The sequence below is a fragment of the Oncorhynchus clarkii genome, chromosome 5, assembly GCF_045791955.1.
Source record: "Oncorhynchus clarkii lewisi isolate Uvic-CL-2024 chromosome 5, UVic_Ocla_1.0, whole genome shotgun sequence".
NCBI lineage: Eukaryota > Metazoa > Chordata > Actinopteri > Salmoniformes > Salmonidae > Oncorhynchus > Oncorhynchus clarkii.
Genome location: NC_092151.1, coordinates 70,226,501 through 70,243,816, shown reverse-complemented (window position 1 = coordinate 70,243,816; position 17,316 = coordinate 70,226,501). Strand labels below are relative to the sequence as shown.

Here is a 17,316-nt window from a genome sequence, read left to right as displayed (position 1 = left end):
TGACTGGTCTTTCCTCTCTCTCTCCAGGCAATCGGGGGAGGTTCATCTCGTAGTCTGATGGACCAGTTTGCTGAGGTGCTGTTCAGTCTCAATAAGCACTGTTTCCCTCTTCTCACTGTGTGGCTGAAAGAGGTGCTGCAGGCAGCAGGCTTCCCCTCCACTAGGGTCACCACAGAACAGAAGGACACCTTCACCCAACAGATACTCAGGTACCACACACACGTACTTGCTCACTCACCTAGGCAATGCTGCTGTTAGCTTTTCTTTCTGTGTCTGACCCCATCTCTCTCCTCCCGCTCTCCCTCTAGAGAGCGAGTCAATAAGCGGAGGGTGAAGGACATAGTAAAGGAGTTTACACTAGTCTGCAGAGGGCTTCACGGGACCGAGTACGCCGCTGAATACTGACCCTGACCTTGCCACGACTTCCCCAGGCTGGATGCCACGGTACCACAGTACCCACAAACCCCTCAACACTGGAGTTTTCCTTGGACGATTGAAACTAGACCCTCCCCCTAGAACAGAAAACAGCTCCCCATACAGGCCAACCATTGGACAAATGGTGCTCTATCACACCACTCAACGGTCTGACGAAGGCTGCTCTCCTTCTTTCCTCTCTTTCCCCCTGTCTCTCTTTCTCTCCTTCCCTTTTGTGACTTCAACTCCCAGCATGCCCTCTCTTCACCCTCTTTCTCTCCTTTCTCTCTCTGTTGTTGCATTGGGATCATCTGTGGCTCAGAGGCTGTTTCCCTGCTGTTTCCTGGTTGTTTAGAGATGATAGTGGTACTGTACCTGCTGTCCGTAGCTAGCTAGTTTACCTTTGTATCTTTGGAAAGAACTAAATAAATATACATTACCAGTCAAAAGTTTGGACACACCTACTCATTCAAGGTTTTCTTTATTTTTACTATTTTCTGCATTGTAGATTAATAATGAAGACATCAAAACTATGAAATAACACATATATAGAATTATCTAGTAACCAAAAAAGTGTTAACCAAATCAAAATATATTTTATATTTGAGATTCTTCAAAGTAGCCACCCTTTGCGTTGATGACAAATTTGCACACTCTTGGCATTCTCTCAACCAGCTTCACCTGTAATGCTTTTCCAAAAGTCTTGAAGGAGTTTCCACATGCTGAGTACTTGTTGGCTGCTTTTCCTTCACTCTGCGATCCAACTCATCCCAAACCATCTCAATTGAGTTGAGGTTGGGTGATTGTGGAGGCCAGGTCATCTTATGCAGCACTCCATCACTCTTCTTCTTGGTCAAATAGCCCTTACACAGCCTGGAGGTGTGTTGGGTTATTGTTCTGTTGAAAAACAAATGATAGTCCCACTAAGCGCAAACCAGATGGGATGGCGTATTGCTGCAAAAAGCTGTGGTAGCCATGCTGGGTAAGTGTGCCTTGAATTCGAAATAAATCAGTGTCACCAGCAAAGCACCATCACACCTCCTCCATGCTTCACGGTGGGAACCGCACATGCAGAGATAATCTGTTCACCTACTCTGCGTCTCACAAAGACACGGCAGTTGGAACCAAAAATCTCAAATTTGTACTCATCAGACCAAAGGACAGATTTCCACCGGTCTAATGTTCATTGCTTGTGTTTCTTGGCCCAAACAAGTATATTCTTCTTATTGGTGTCCTTTAGTAGTGGTTTAATTCGGCCATGAAGGCCCTGAGTCACAGTCTCCTCTGAACAGTTGATGTTGAGATGTGTCTGTTACTTGAACTCTGTGAAGCATTTATTTGGGATGCAATTTCTGAGGCTGGTAACTCTAATGAACTTATCCTCTGCAGCAGAGGTAACTGGGTCTTCCTTTCCTGTGGCGGTCCTCATGAGGGCCAGTTTCATCATAGCGCTTGATGTTTTTTGTGACTGCACTTGAAGAAACGTTCAAAGTTCTTGATGTTTCTGTTTGACTGACCTTCATGTCTTAAAGTAATGGACTGTTGTTTCTCTTTGCTTATTTGAGCTGTTCTTGCCATAATATGGACTTGGTCTTTTACCAAATAGGGCTATCTTCTGTATACCTTGTCACAACACAACTGATTGGCTCAAACGCATTAAGAAGGAAAGAAATTCCACAAATTAATTTTTAACAAGGCACACCTGTAAAATTGAAATGCATTCCAGGTGACTACCTCGTGAAGCTGGTTGAAAGAATGCCAAGAGTGTGCAAAGCTGTCATCAAGGCAAAGGGTAGCTACTTTGAAGAATCTCAAATATATTACATTTTTAAAATACTTTTTGGGTTACTACATGAGTCCATGTGTGTTATCTTATAGTTTGTTTTCACTATTATTCTACAATGTAGAAAATAGTATATAAAAAAACCTTGAATAAGTAGGTGTCCAAACCTTTGACTGGTACTGTGTGTGTGTGTATGTATATATATATATATATATGTATGTATATATATATGTATGTATATATATATATATATATATATATATATATATATATATATATATATATATATATATATATATATATATATATATATATATATATATATATATATATATATATATATACGCATACATACATACATACATACATACATACATACATACATACATACATACAGTTGAAGTCGGAAGTTTACATACACCTTAGCCAAATACATTTAACCGCAGTTTTTCACAATTCCTGACATGTAATCCTGGTAAAAAATTCCCTATTTGATTTTTTCAGCTTTTATTTCTTTCATCACATTCCCAGTAGGTCAGAAGTTTACGTACACTCAATTGGTATTTGGTAGCATTGCCTTTAAATTGTTTAACTTGGGTCAAACGTTTCGGCTAGCCTTCCACAAGCTTCCCACAATAAGTTGGGTGAATTTCTGCCCATTCCTCCTGACAGAGCTGGTGTAAATAAGTCAGGTTTGTAGGCCTCCTTTCTCGCACCCGCTTTTTCAGTTCTGCCCACATTTTCTATGGGATTGAGGTCAGGGCTTTGTGATGGCCACTCCAATACCTTGACTTTGTTGTCCTTAAGCCATTTCTCCACAACGTTGGAAGTATGCTTGGGGTCATTGTCCATTTGGAAGACCCATTTGCGACCAAGCTTTAACTTCCCGACTGATGTCTTGATGTTGCTTCAATATATCCACATAATTATCCTTTCTCATGACGCCATCTATTTTGTGAAGGGCACCAGTCCCTCCTGCAGCAAAGCAGCTCCACAACATGAGGCTGCCACCCCCGTGCTTCACTGTTGGGATGGTGTTCTTCGGCTTGCAAGCCTCCCCCTTTTTCCTCCAAACATAACGATGGTCATTATGGCCAAACAGTTCTATTTTTGTTTCATCAGACCAGAGGGCATTTCTTCTTCAAAAAAATATGATCTTTGTCCCCATGTGCAGTTGCAAACTGTAGTCTGGCTCTTTTATGGTGGTTTTGGAGCATTGGCTTCTTCCTTGCTGAGCGTCCTTTCAGGTTATGCCGATATAGGACTTGTTTTACTGTGGATATAGATACTTTTGTACCTGTTTCCTCCAGCATCTTCACATGGTCCTTTGCTGCTGTTCTGGGATTGATTTGCACTTTTCGCACCAAAGTACGTTCATCTCTAGGAGACAGAACACGTCTCCTTCCTGAGCGGTATGACGACTGTGTGGTCCCATGGTGTTTATACTTGCGTACTATTGTTTTAACAGTTGAACGTGGTACCTTCAGGCGTTTGGAAATTGCTCCCAAGGATGAACCAGACTTGAGGAGGTCTACAATTTTTTTTTCTGAGGTCTTGGTTGATATCTTTTGATTTTCCCATGATGTCAAGCAAAGAGGCACTGAGTTTGAAGGTAGGCCTTGAAATACATCCACAGGTACACCTCCAATTGACTTAAGTGATGTCAATTAGCCTATCAGAAGCTTCTAAAACCATGACATCCTTTTCTGGAATTGTCCAAGCTGTTTAAAGGCACAGTCAATTTAGTGTATGTAAACTTCTGACCCACTAGAATTGTGATACAGTGACTTATAAGTGAAATAATCTGTCTGTAAACAATTGTTGGAAAAATTACTTGTCATGCACAAAGTCCTAACCGACTTACCAAAACTATAGTTTGCTAACAAGAAGTGGAGTGTTTGAAAATCTAGTTTTAATGACTCCAACCCAAGTGTATGTAAACTTCATATATATATTTATATACACACACACACACACACACACACACACACACACACACACACACACACACACACACACACACACACACACATCTATATAACGAAACAAAGGGGGTGCCAGTCCTGCTGTAAAACAGGAAGAGAGAGGGACCAATGACGGAACAGGATTCTGTGGACTGACACATATTAACAGCATACCGTATACCATACAACACCGACTCACGCTCCCCAAAGCTCTTACGTTTGCCAAAATTATTTTTGAATGTCATGTGAACTAGTCTAATTTGATTTTGATATTTGCCTTTATGGGGAATTATGTGCCGATTGAAGGTTGAACCACTGACCAACTAGACTAAAGCAGAGGATTATACTGTCTGCTGTCCTGCCCCTGTCCAGCGCTACACACACACACACACACACACACACAACTGTAGTTTCCTTAAGAGTCTAGAATGTCCAATGATCGATCAATGAGGAGGGAGAAGAGGTGACTGAGAGAGTGATGCAGAGGTTGGTGAGATGAGTGTTGTGAGGGGGGGGAAGGAATAGATGAAGGTGTGTTGTCCTATCTGTGGACTGTACAGTCACTGTAGTCGTGCAACTCGATTAATCATGTTGTGTGTGTGTAGGGGAGTGTGTGCAGTGTTGATGCAGTGTGCATGAGTGTGAGCAAATGTCTGCCTCCCCGCTTGTTGAGTGCACTTATATCGGACCTTCATCACTTCCTACCAAACACAGACACCCCCTCCCCTTTTAAACACAGATCCCGCCCCTCCATTTGACACTCTCTTAGTCCTCCCCTACATACAGTACATATACTGAGTACTCCACTTAAATGTTCTCTGCTCACAACACACAAGAACTGCAACAGTCCACTAACCTCCATATTTCCTGGATTGACTGACCAGTCCTAACCATTGACTAGATTAACTCATTCGTATGATCTATAAACCAGTAGAACAAACTACACACCGTACTGCTCTTAACCAGTGCTTGTCAACAAGCAACCTGAGTCCTATCACCCAACCGGGTGTCTTCCTAGAATGAGACTGAGAGGGGTAGTCAGTGATGTCATAAAGATTATTCAGGAAGTGTATTTGCAGTTGGAGACTGATGGAATGGAACTCTTCTCTGTGAATGGAATTGAGACTGCGTCTGAAATGACTTCATGAAAATAGATGGAAATCAGAGAATAGGGTACCATTTAGGATGGATGAAACGATTGGAGCAGCTGGCTCCCATGTGTACTTCCTGCTTCCTTATGACATCACCTCTGTCCAATCCCTCTTTGTGTCACTAGGTGCCTGCAGACATGTAGCATGTGTGTGTTTTTGGGGTACGGGGTGGGGTTGGGTGGGTGGTTTTTGGGAGATTATGAAATACTGTGAGTGTGACGTTGTGAGATAATGCTCTGGGTACAAGTTGGCCATTAGATAAAGATCTAGGATCCGCTTACCCTCAGTGGGTCCTCAATTTAACCATTATGGACTGAAGATGCAAGACTGACTTCGGATCAGTGTCTAGGGTTGACTTCATCCTACGGTCAAGGGAACTGAGAGTATGTTTGTCACTGACAAAGAGAGAGGATGAGGAGGGTTGGAGCAGGGATGAAATGTACATTGTTTCTTTTTTGTACCATGTTTTAATTTATTAAATATATCTGATGGCAAGTCGTGTTTGTGTGTGTGTGCGCGGGCGCGCGCACTTCCTACTGGCCAGTATGTTAGGTCTGTGTTGCCTATAATAAATACAGAAAGAAAATCAGTAATATGGCACCAAGCTGTATTCATTTATCATTTTCATGGGCTTCTTCCTAATTTTCACGAAGGGAATTACAAACGTTTAAAAGAAAATGCACAATCAGGATCATACCAAAAGTTTACAACAGAAGCACGCATGCGTCGTCTTCTCATCGTGGGTGTGTGGTGGCGAGTTTGGTGCGCCCTCACACACACGTGGGGTGCTCTTCAATTTGTGGTCTCTGCGGATCAGCCATTCAGAAGAATAGCTACTTTTGGACTTGGAAGGTAAGCAGCCTTTTGCTAAGAATGTTTTCTGTATTTTACTTGTTGTAGCTAACTACTAGCTAGTGAACTATTCGTATTGAATTATCCAGCTAGCTGATTCATTAAAGCTAGCTAGCTAACGTTTACTGTAGCTAGCAACTTTGTAAGTAACTTACCTTACGCTTTCAAAGTTTAGATTTGATGCCGTGTTATATCTTGTGCACGATCTATTGTTGCAGGAAGTAGAAAACTCATGTGCCACGTTCTCCTACTAGTTCATTTTTTGCCTAAACGATCAAATCCGAGTTTGATTATTATTTTATTTTGTTAGATACTTAGCTAACTAAATTGATTACAATATCGCTGGCTAAATTGCTATTATATCTAACAAAGCATTATTTTGATATGGAGGACACTTTATCAGCTAACGAAATAGCCCTGCTAGAGCCGGAGCTGCATGCCTTGTGATGCAACACGCAAATAATAAAGTTGACCCATGTCCTGACTGTGATTACTTAATGAATGCACTGTATAGAGAGGAGTGGGGTTGGAATCGGCCTCATGATCCATATCCACTTAGCTACCATATCCACTTAGCTACCCTCGTTCTACTCTGTATTTCTGTCAAGCACACATCCTCTAACTTGTTATAACCTAGTAACATTTGGGGCAGTTTTTTCAATTTATTTTACCTTTATTTAACTAGGCAAGTCAGTTAAGAACAAATTCTTATTTTCAATGACGGCCTAGGAACAGTGGGTTAACTGCCTGCTGTCAACTCGGGGGTTTGAACTTGAAATATTCCGGTTACTAGTCCAACGCTCTAACCACTAGGCTACCCTGCATAGAAAATGACTGCAAGTTTAGCTGAACAACTAGGCTGCCTTGTCTCAGCACTATATTCATACGTGAAAGTATCAGTGGACCTCAAATGCTACAGTAAACATTCCTTTGAGGGTGAGAGCATTGAGACATCTTTAGAACCCAAAGTGCAGTGTGTACCAACCCACACCGATAAGCCAACAGTTAGGCTACACTGACAGACGCGTATTTGATCTTGCTCCAATATGTATGTTTGTATAATTTCCTGTGTTTAGCTGACAGACTGACTACAGTGTCACAAAAATACAACATACTCTGTTCTGGCTGCAGAGTTGACCTCTGTCCAGGGCATAATCAGGTCAAAGGTCAACACAGGGACAGATCTGGAGTCGGTCCTTATAGATTATTGATTGATTATAATGATTGTGTTTGATTTAAAGATGGGTAGTGTTAAATTACTCTTTTGTCATGTGGTCTCCAACATGTGCATGGTAACATATGTATTATGTCACCATTGGGTTTTGGGAAGAAAAAAAACAATTATCCACTCATCTCCCCTTCTCTAGTTATGGCAGTAGTGAGGTTCTACAGTAAGGAGGCTGAGAGGGGGTGGGTCTTACAGACTGCTGCTCAGCTTCACCCCCAGCTGTCAATCACCAGTGAGCTCTGCTACAATGTCGAGCTGACAGGTGAGTGTGTTTGTGCATAATGTATGTGAGTGAAAGATGCACCCAAATTGTTCAGGCAAGTAAGAAATACATGCGCTCATGCTATCCGGAAGGCCAAAGTTAGTTACTTTAAGGAGCAGTTCTCTCTGTGGGTTTAACCCCAAGAAGTTCTGGACAATGGTGAAAGAACTGGAGAATAAACCATCCTCACAGCTACCCTTTCCCCTAATGTTCATGATGTGTTTGTTCCTGCCAAACTAACCCTGATTCAGATGACCATCCTACCCATGCTAGATTACAGAGATGTATCTTAAATAGTTTAGATACAACCCCTCATTCAAGGGGTTTTCTTTATTATTTTTTACAACTATTTTCTACATTGTAGAATAATACTGAAGACATGAAAACATTGAAATAACACATGGAATCATGTAGTAACCGAAAAGGTGTTAAACAAATCAAAATATATTTTATATTTGTGATTCTTCAAAGTAGCCACCCTTTGCCTTAATGGGAGCTTTGCTCACTCTTGACATTCTCTCAACCAGCTTCACCTGGACTGTTTTTTCAAAAGTCCTGAAGGAGTTCCACAATATGCTGAGCACTTGTTGGCTGCTTTTCCTTCACTCTGCGGTCCAACTCATCCCAAACCATCTCAATTGTTTAACACTTTTTGGTTACTACATGGTTCCATGTGTTATTTCATAGTTTGTCTAAACTATTATTCTACAGTGTAGAAAATAAAAACCCTTAAATAAGATGAGTAGGTGTGTCCAAACTTTTGACGGGTACTGTAGATTGACAGGTAAGGGTGCTCTCGAGCAGTTAGATGTTCTTTACTATTCGGCCATCAGATTTGCCACCAATGCTCCTTAAAGGACACATCACTGCACTCTATACTCCTCTGTAAACTCTCTGTATACCCAAATCAAGACCCACTGGTTAATTCTTATTAAAAAAAGAAACTCTTAGACCTCAACCCTCCCTAGCTGAGAGATCTACTGCAACCCTCATCCTCCACATACAACATCTCTTCTGCCAGTCTGTTAAAGGTCCCCAAAGCGCGCACATCCCTGGGTCTCTTTCAGTTCGCTGCAGCTAGCAACTGGACAGTTTTATCTCTGTCTCTTATCTCTATCCAAAGACTCAATCATGGACACTTACTGACAGTTGTGGCTGCTTCGCGTGATGTGTTGTTGTCTACCTTTTTTCCCTTTGTGCTGTTGTCTGTTCCTAACAACGTTTCTACCATGTTTGTGCTGCTGCTGTGTTGTTGCCATTCTGTGTTGTCTTAGGTCTCTCTGTGTTGTTGTTATTTTTACTATTTATTTTTATCCCCTGTCCCTGCAAGAGGCCTTTTGCCTCCTGGTAGGCCGTCATTATAAATATGAATTTGTTCTTAACTGACTTCCTAGTTAAATGAAGAGGGGGAAAAAGTGTCTTCAGTGAATTTTAGGCTCTCTAATTCTCTCCTCATATCCCTCCCCTTACTCCCCTAGGTGCTGAGTCTCTGAGTGTAAAGCAGAGGGAGGTGCTGCTGTGGCTGTTCCGCCCCACTCTGCAGACAGAACAGCTGTCTGACACACCATACCTGACAGAGGGAGAGGCAGGAACACTAGTGGAGATCGGACCTAGGTACACACACACACACACACTCAGACACACACACACAAATTGATTTGAAATGCTCAAATCAACCCTTGCGCCCCACTATAGATGTTTTGTTTGTGCTGCCCCCTGTAGGTTGAACTTTTCAACAGCATGGTCCACTAACGCTGTGTCCATCTGTCAAAGTGCTGGACTGACCAACGTCACCAGAGTGGAGCTGTCCAGAAGACTGCTGATACAAGTACACAAATACAGACGCACACAATTTAGGTGCAATTCAGGCTGCCATGTTGCACAAGGGGACAAATGGATCAATTCTAACTTTCCTGTCCCTTTCTCTCGCCAGCCCAAGGATGGACAGAGTGAGACAGTGTTGGATGGAGAAGTGGAGAGACTGGTCAGCAGTCTCTATGACAGTATGACTGAGTGTGTTTACACACATCCCATCTCCTCCTTCACTGTGGCAACCAAACCACAGGAAGTGTTTGAGGTAGACATCCTGGAGAAAGGACGTGCTGCCCTGGAGACTGCTAACGATGAGCTGGGTAAGTACCACCTGTTAATGTTAGATATCTCATCAGGTCTTCGATCGGTTCCTTCCTGTCTACCGTTCTTTCTTTTCTCACTCTTCTTATGTCGGCTATCTCTTGTTGTCCTCTCTAACCTTTCCTTTTCCCTCCCCCTCTCTTTCACCAGTCCTTCCCCTTATGTGGATAGGCCTACTTTGTCACATGACATATAATCTAATGACATAGATGGTTGAAGTCACAGGACTGACAGTGTCATTGATTAGCTTGTGTCTGTAATTACACTAAGGCACACTTTGTGTGTTTGTGTAATTAGATTAAAGCATGCTCTGTGAGCAGTGATTTAACTGTTTGCAATATCAGTGTGTGTGTGATAAATTCAATCCCTCATACTTTGAGGGGCCTGTGGAGTTTGACTGAATAGTAAACTCACCCACATGAACAGCCTTCCCTTGATCACTGTTAGTTTCTCATTTTTGTGTTAATGTGAACCGCCTTGAGGACGTGAGCTCCCTGTTTCATCTGATGTGTTTCATTGTTGATCCAAATAACATATTCAAGTGTGTGTGTGTGTGTGGTGTAGGTCTGGCCTTTGACTCGTGGGATCTGGACTACTACACGTCATTGTTCCAGAGAGTGAAGAGGAACCCTACCAGTGTGGAGTGTTTCGACCTTGCCCAGTCCAACAGGTAGGTGTGTTTTGTTGATGGTGTACTCTTTAATCTTCCTTTGTTTTATTTGTGTTTTGCTTCTGGGGGTAACTTTTTGCATTTCCTGTCTCTGTGCCGCCCTCCCTCAGTGAGCACAGTCGTCATTGGTTCTTCCGGGGACGTATGGTGATTGATGGACATGAGCAGAAGGACACTCTGTTTAGCCTCATCATGGACACCCAGCGTCATAGCAACCAGAACAACGTAATCCAGTTCTGTGACAACAGCAGGTAGGAGAGATGGTGTATGGAAGGACGCTTTTACAATATGTCACACGGCGGGGATTTTGTTTCCTTTCCACATTTTACAATTCCATAGTGTGTATGTGTGTGTTTGTGTAGTGGTATAAAGGGGATGGAGGTGGAATGTGTGTACCCCAGAGACCCATGCCAGGCCAGTGCCTACGAGTTGAGACTCTCTGAAAGACATGTCATCTTCACTGCGGAGACACACAACTTCCCTACTGGTGAGAACATGCACACACCCACACATCCAGGCCAGGAGCGTGTTATAGTTCTTTTATACATATATTTACACCTTTTTGAAATCCCTCTCCCTGCCTTCCTTCCTCCTTTATTTAACCCCAGGTGTAGCTCCGTTCAGTGGTGCCACCACGGGGACAGGAGGACGTATCAGAGATGTGCAGAGTGCTGGGCAGGGCGGGCATGTCGTCGCTGGCACCGCCGGATACTGCTTTGGCAACCTCCACATACCTGGTGAGTGTCTGGAGAGATGTCTGTCTGTACCTGCCGCTGTCTGTCGTGAGGCTCATGGAAATGGCAGGAAACCTTGCATGAGTAAAAGATGTCCATCTCCCCCATCCTCCTTCTCTCTCCCCCTATCCTCCCCCTATCCTTCTCCCCTCTCCCCCTATCCTTCTCCTCTCTCCCCAGGTTACAGCCTGCCATGGGAGTGTAAGGGGGAGGGGTGGGAGTACCCCCCCAGCTTTGCCCCTCCCCTGCAGGTGGTCATCGGAGCCAGTGATGGAGCGTCAGACTACGGCAACAAGTTTGGAGAACCAGTCCTGGCAGGTACAGACACGAACGATGGAAACAACAACAGAAATTTCACCCTATTCCTTATATAGTGCTGCTGCAGTACTTCAATAGTAGTGTGTATAGGGAATAGGGTTCCATTTCAGACTTAACCGGCCTTCTGTTCCTCATGAGTATGACATGTTTTTTGGAGTTGAAACCACAGGAGGTTAACTTGCTTTCGGTCTCCATCTAGGCTTTGCTCGGTCCTTCGGCATGCGACTGGCCAGTGGGGAGAGGAGAGAGTGGATCAAGCCAATCATGTTCAGCGGTGGGCTGGGCTGCATCGAAGATGCACATGTGAAGAAGGAGCAGGCAGAGAAAGGTTAGATCTTTGGTTGGAGCTGATTGGTGTATGGTTAGTGGTAAAGTTGGGGTCAACACGTGGAAATCGACTAGGTCATTTATTGACATTGGCATTCATTCTATGTTTAAAATAACCCTGTCTGTAAAAACCGTTACTTGTGTTGCTGTTTGTCAGGAATGGAGGTGGTGAAGATCGGGGGTCCGGTGTACAGGATCGGAGTGGGAGGAGGGGCTGCCTCCTCTATCCAGGTGCAGGGTGATAACTCCAGTGCCAGAGACCTGGGGGCGGTGCAGAGAGGAGATGCTGAGATGGAACAGAAGATGAACCGGGCACTCAGGGCCTGTCTGGAGAGAGCGGGAGGAAACCCCATTTGTAGTATACATGACCAGGGGGCAGGGGGAAATGGTAAGAAGAGAGTGTGTGACGAAGCTGAGGAACGGAAGTCTGAGTTGGGATTGGTTGTGTGTTGGATTAATGTAGTTGTTTTGTAGGTAACGTGTTGAAGGAGCTGTGTGAGCCGGCGGGAGCAGTGATCTACTGCAGCAGGTTTAAGAGAGGAGACCCCACCCTCAGTGTGTTGGAGCTATGGGGGGCGGAGTACCAGGAGAGCAACGCCATGCTCATCCGCCAGTCAGATCGCTCCTTCCTGGAGAGGGTGTGTCAGAGGGAGAAGTGCCCCGTTGACTTTGTTGGAAACATCACTGGAGATGGAAAGGTGAAGATGGGGAGGAATCACAACTGAATCACATTTCTGTCATTTTACCATACACCTTTCCTTTGGGGTGTGAGTGATTTTGACAATGGTCTCTCTCCATGTGTAGATAGTGCTTGTGGATGATGTGGGTGGTGGTGAAGGAGAGGACCAGACAGACAGAGGGCGCTGTCCTGTAGACCTCCACCTGGACTGGGTGCTGGGGAAGATGCCCCAGAAGGACTTTGTCATGGAGAGGATAACAACTGACCTCAAGCCTCTGTCTCTTCCCACTGGGCTGGGTGTAAGAGACGCCCTGGACAGAGTCCTACGCCTGCCCGCCGTCGCCTCCAAACGCTACCTAACTAACAAGGTGTGTGTGTGTGTTTTAGAGATTTCACTATCTCAGTAATGTTTTACCCTCACATTAAAAACATTACAAACAGTAAATTAGGCTGTTAGGTTTAGTAAATAACATGTTTTTGTAGAGAGAAAAGCTCTGAGTTAATTTTGTATTCTCTCTCTGTCTCACTACCTTAATCTGTCTCTCTCTTCTGTATCTCCATCCCTTTCTCAGGTGGACCGGTCCGTTACGGGTCTGGTTGCCCAGCAACAGTGCGTTGGTCCTCTCCACACCCCATTGGCTGATGTCGCTGTCGTCTCTCTGTCTCCATTTGGCCTGAAGGGGGCGGCGACCGCAATCGGGGAACAACCAATCAAAGGTCTCGTTTCGCCGGGGGCGGGAGCTCGCATGGCTGTGGGGGAAGCGCTGACTAATCTGGTGTTTGCTGAAGTCACAGCCCTGAAGGTAATAGAATATAACGGGCACGGTTAGAATCACAGCCCTGAAGGTAATAGAATATAACGGGCACGGTTAGAATCACAGCCCTGAAGGTAATAGAATATAACGGGCACGGTTAGAATCACAGCCCTGAAGGTAATAGAATATAACGGGCACGGTTAGAATCACAGCCCTGACAGGAACAGAAAGTTATAGGCATGCAATGACCACAGCAGAGAGAATTAGGGTGCAATGGCATTGACCACAGTCAGAGCCCTTCAGAAAGACCGAAAACAAACTTTTAGCGAACATCAGCACCAGTCTCTCTGTGCTAAGTGCTGAGTGTGTGTTCTCAGGATGTAAAGTGCAGTGGTAACTGGATGTGGGCGGCAAAGCTCCCTGGTGAAGGGGCATGTCTCTGGGAGGCGTGTCAGGCCATGTGTGATGTCATGGGTCAGCTGGGCGTGGCCATCGACGGAGGGAAGGACTCACTGAGCATGGCTGCTAGAGTTGGGACAGAGACTGTCAAAGCACCAGGTACTTTGTTTGTGTGTTTAGGGCACTATGTGTGTTTTGGGGGACAGGCAGTGTGTGTTGTGTATAAATCTGCTCTTTCTCTAGGTGCTCTGGTCATCTCTGTGTATGCTGTGTGTCCCGACATCACGGCTACTGTTACCCCTGACCTGGAGAACCCTGACGGCCAAGGTTTGCTATTCCCGCATACACGCGCGCACACACACACACGCTTGAACAGACACATACACACTGCACATCACAATATTGACACAGCTCAACATTTAAACCTGTTCCTGAGTTGATTTCCACACACATACGCACACCTCTAACATTCTTCCTCTCCAGGTGTGTTGCTGTGGGTTCCAGTGACTCCAGGTCACTACAGACTGGGAGGGTCAGCTCTGGCCCAGTGTTACGGTCAGTTAGGTGACCATTCACCTGACCTCGACCACCCGGAGCTACTGACTGCCTGCTTCAATACCACACAGATCCTGCTACATGGTCAGTCACACTTTACATCAGTATGGCTTATATACTGTCACTGTTCTGTCTGTTGAGTGTATCATACCAGTGTATTCTAGTCGGTAGTGTATCATACCAGTGTATTCTAGTCGGTAGTGTATCATACCAGTGTATTCTAGTCGGTAGTGTATCATACCAGTGTATCATACCAGTATATTCTAGTCAGTAGTGTATCATACCAGTGTATTCTAGTCGGTAGTGTATCATACCAGTGTATTCTAGTCGGTAGTGTGTTATGTGTGTTGCAGACCGCCTGCTGAGTGCAGGACATGACATCAGCGACGGAGGGCTCATTTCCTGTCTGCTGGAGATGGCGTTCGCAGGGAATCGTGGGATAGAGGTGGACTTGCCCTCTCTGGGTGCTGGAGGTCAGTAGGACAGAACATTCTATAACTGTATTTAAACCCCTCAGAGGTAAGGAAGATATCAATATGCAATATATACAACACAGATCTCTCTCTTACCCTTCCTATCTCTATGTACCCTTCCTCTCCCCTTTCTGTCCCTCCCCCACTCTTCCTATAGTCCTGGAGGTGTTATTCAGTGAGGAGTTGGGCTTGGTAGTGGAGGTGTGTGAGAGGGACATAGAGAATGTGTGTCAGAGGTACACTCACGCTGGACTACAGTGTCACCGCATCGGAACCACCCAAGGCTTCGGACCAGAGTCCATGGTGAGACTGACACACTATTTATATCACTATTGTTTGTCTTGGATGGTCATATAGGGCAGAATCCTATGTTAGATACTTGAGCAATAAGGCCCGAGGGGGTGTGGCAGGTATATGGCCAATATTCCACGGCTAAGGGCTGTTCTTAAGCATGACGCAACATGGAGAGTCTTATTGCTATTATAAACTGGTTAGCAACGTAATTAGAGCAGTAAAAATACATGTTTTTGTCATACCCGTGGTATTATGGTCTGATATACCACGGCTGTCAGCCAATCAGCATTCAGGGCTCAAAATACCCAGTTTATAATATAGAATTGAGCACTTGACTCAAACTCACATAAATCATGCATTGATATCAATGCCTTTTGGGGGATGTTGTTTATTTTTGTTAACATTGTTCTTCCGGTCTCAGGTCAAAGTTCATGTGGACGGACAGGAAGTGCTGAGCGACCGTCTGCCCAGCCTCCGGGCGTTGTGGGAAGGCACCAGTTTCCAGCTTGAACGCCTGCAGGCCAATCGGCTATGTGTACAGCAGGAAGAGGAGGGGCTAGCCACACGCACACAGCCCTACTTCAAACTCACCTTTGATCCCATGGAGAAACCCAGCAATAACGGTCTTGGTGCAAGCCAGCCTCGCGTGGCTGTGGTCAGAGAGGAGGGCAGCAATGGAGACAGAGAGATGGCCGTCTCTCTCTACATGGCTGGCTTTGAGGTACCGAGCACACATACACACACACCCACACACAGGCATACATACACACACCTAATTTGTTTGCAACCCCTCTCTCTCTGGGTCTATGTCTAGGTATGGGATGTGACCATGCAGGACCTGTGTTCGGGCTCTTTAACTCTAGACATCTTCAAGGCTCTGGTGTTTGTAGGAGGATTCAGCTATGCAGACGTCCTGGGCTCAGCTAAAGGTATGCACACACAGACAGTATGTACACATACACACGCATATTCTCTTTAACCCTGTGTGTATCTGTCTCCTGATAGGCTGGGCTGCCACAGTGACCTATAACCCCCGGGCCAGAGCGGAGTTTGAGCAATTCCGGCGTCGTGACGATACGCTGAGTCTGGGTGTTTGCAACGGCTGTCAGCTCCTAGCCCTGCTGGGATGGGTCGGGGAGGGGGAGGAGGGAAGAGGTGGTAGGCAAACTGTTTGGCTTTGGTGTCTACTTATTACAGTTTCTTCCCAGAGAGAGATTTACCAAGACAACGATTCATTTGAAGACTGTCTTTTGAGTACTGTTCACTCAGACAGTCCCACTCACCCTCTTGCTGTGTGTTTGTCTCTGCAGAGTCTGATGTGGTCCTGACCCATAACCAATCCGGCAGGTTTGAGTCGCGCTTCATCAGTGTAGGGATCAAGGCCTCTCCTTCAGTCTGGCTCCGGGGCATGGAGGGCTCTGCCCTAGGCGTCTGGGTGGCTCATGGGGAAGGTACAATCTCTTAAAATAATCTTCAGCCTATCTAACTTAAGACAGCTATTGCAAATTTCTACATTGACATGATAAATGTTGACAATGATGCACAAACACCAAGGGTCATCCAACTCTCCATCTTCTCCTTCTCTCCAGGTCTGGTTCAGTTCCGTTCCCCCCAGGTTCAGCAGCGTATCATCTCCTCCGGCCTCGCCCCCCTCCGTTACCTGGATGACACGGGTGCACCCACTGAGGTGTACCCCCAGAACCCAAACGGCTCTCCCCAGGGCCTAGCGGGGCTGATCTCCAGGGATGGGCGCCACCTGGCCATGATGCCCCACCCGGAGCGCTGTACCTTTGGCTGGCAGTGGCCATGGGCCCCCAGGGAGCTCCAGAGCTCCCTCAGCACCACCTCTCCCTGGCTACGCATGTTTACTAACGCTGCTGCCTGGTGTAGTCATCAACAGTGAGGGAGCTAGACAACACAGCTCTTTCGCACTGTAGTCCAACTGTGGAAATGAAAATTTGACTTCCCCACACCACATGTTATTCACTGTTCTGTTTTAACTGAACACTGTTACTCTGCTGAAATCAGTCTTTATGTTATTGGTACTTAAAATAGTATTTTCTCAAACTGAAAAGTATTTGCATTCCAGAGAATCAATGCTGAAATAAAGCCCACCAATCACTGCACCATGGTCAAAAGTATCTGATCAATCACTTGAGCTGTCTTTAACATTCCGAAGGTCACGCTACTACTAACAGATAGTTTGATTGGTTCTCTGTTTATCACTGATACTGTTCAATTAGATTGAACATTTTGTAATTTACTGACAAATTTACAAACGGTTTATGAACTTATTTTTCTATCAAACTGAGAACTAATTAAATA

General features: G+C 45.1%; 2 protein-coding genes across 3 annotated transcripts in view; both read left to right on the top strand.

The window, feature by feature from the left end:
• Positions 1-863, top strand: part of LOC139409314 (importin 13b) — a 44,398-nt gene extending 43,535 nt beyond the window's left edge. Inside the window, exons 23-24 of one of the 2 annotated variants that reach the window (XM_071154261.1) lie at positions 28-209; positions 309-863. In XM_071154261.1, the coding sequence (XP_071010362.1) occupies positions 28-209; positions 309-405 (279 nt within the window). In that variant the 3' untranslated portion in view covers positions 406-863. The remainder of the gene's footprint in view (positions 1-27; positions 210-308) is intronic. The other variant, XM_071154262.1, reaches the window with a different exon arrangement.
• Positions 864-6,040: 5,177 nt separating this feature from the next.
• Positions 6,041-17,117, top strand: LOC139409309 (phosphoribosylformylglycinamidine synthase). The gene is made up of 25 exons (XM_071154253.1): positions 6,041-6,164; positions 7,532-7,654; positions 9,133-9,268; positions 9,377-9,482; positions 9,588-9,786; positions 10,352-10,457; positions 10,568-10,708; positions 10,820-10,944; positions 11,066-11,194; positions 11,372-11,509; positions 11,709-11,837; positions 11,994-12,224; positions 12,311-12,534; positions 12,641-12,883; positions 13,088-13,318; positions 13,648-13,828; positions 13,913-13,996; positions 14,153-14,308; positions 14,578-14,697; positions 14,855-15,000; positions 15,413-15,712; positions 15,806-15,920; positions 15,997-16,149; positions 16,302-16,442; positions 16,581-17,117. Exons 2-25 carry the CDS (start codon positions 7,534-7,536, stop codon positions 16,892-16,894), a joined length of 3,969 nt encoding a protein of 1,322 aa, XP_071010354.1. The 5' UTR covers positions 6,041-6,164; positions 7,532-7,533; the 3' UTR covers positions 16,895-17,117.
• Positions 17,118-17,316: the final 199 nt, after the last annotated feature.

What these genes read in the sequence shown, in the direction of transcription:
- LOC139409309 (XM_071154253.1), top strand. Translation starts at nt 7,534, where the DNA reads ATGGCAGTAGTGAGGTTCTACAGTAAGGAGGCTGAGAGGGGGTGGGTC. An exon ending in CCAGAAGACTGCTGATACAA is followed by an intron (nt 9,483 to 9,587) that starts GTACACAAATAC and finishes TTCTCTCGCCAG; the next exon opens with CCCAAGGATGGACAGAGTGA. An exon ending in GCTTCGGACCAGAGTCCATG is followed by an intron (nt 15,001 to 15,412) that starts GTGAGACTGACA and finishes TTCCGGTCTCAG; the next exon opens with GTCAAAGTTCATGTGGACGG.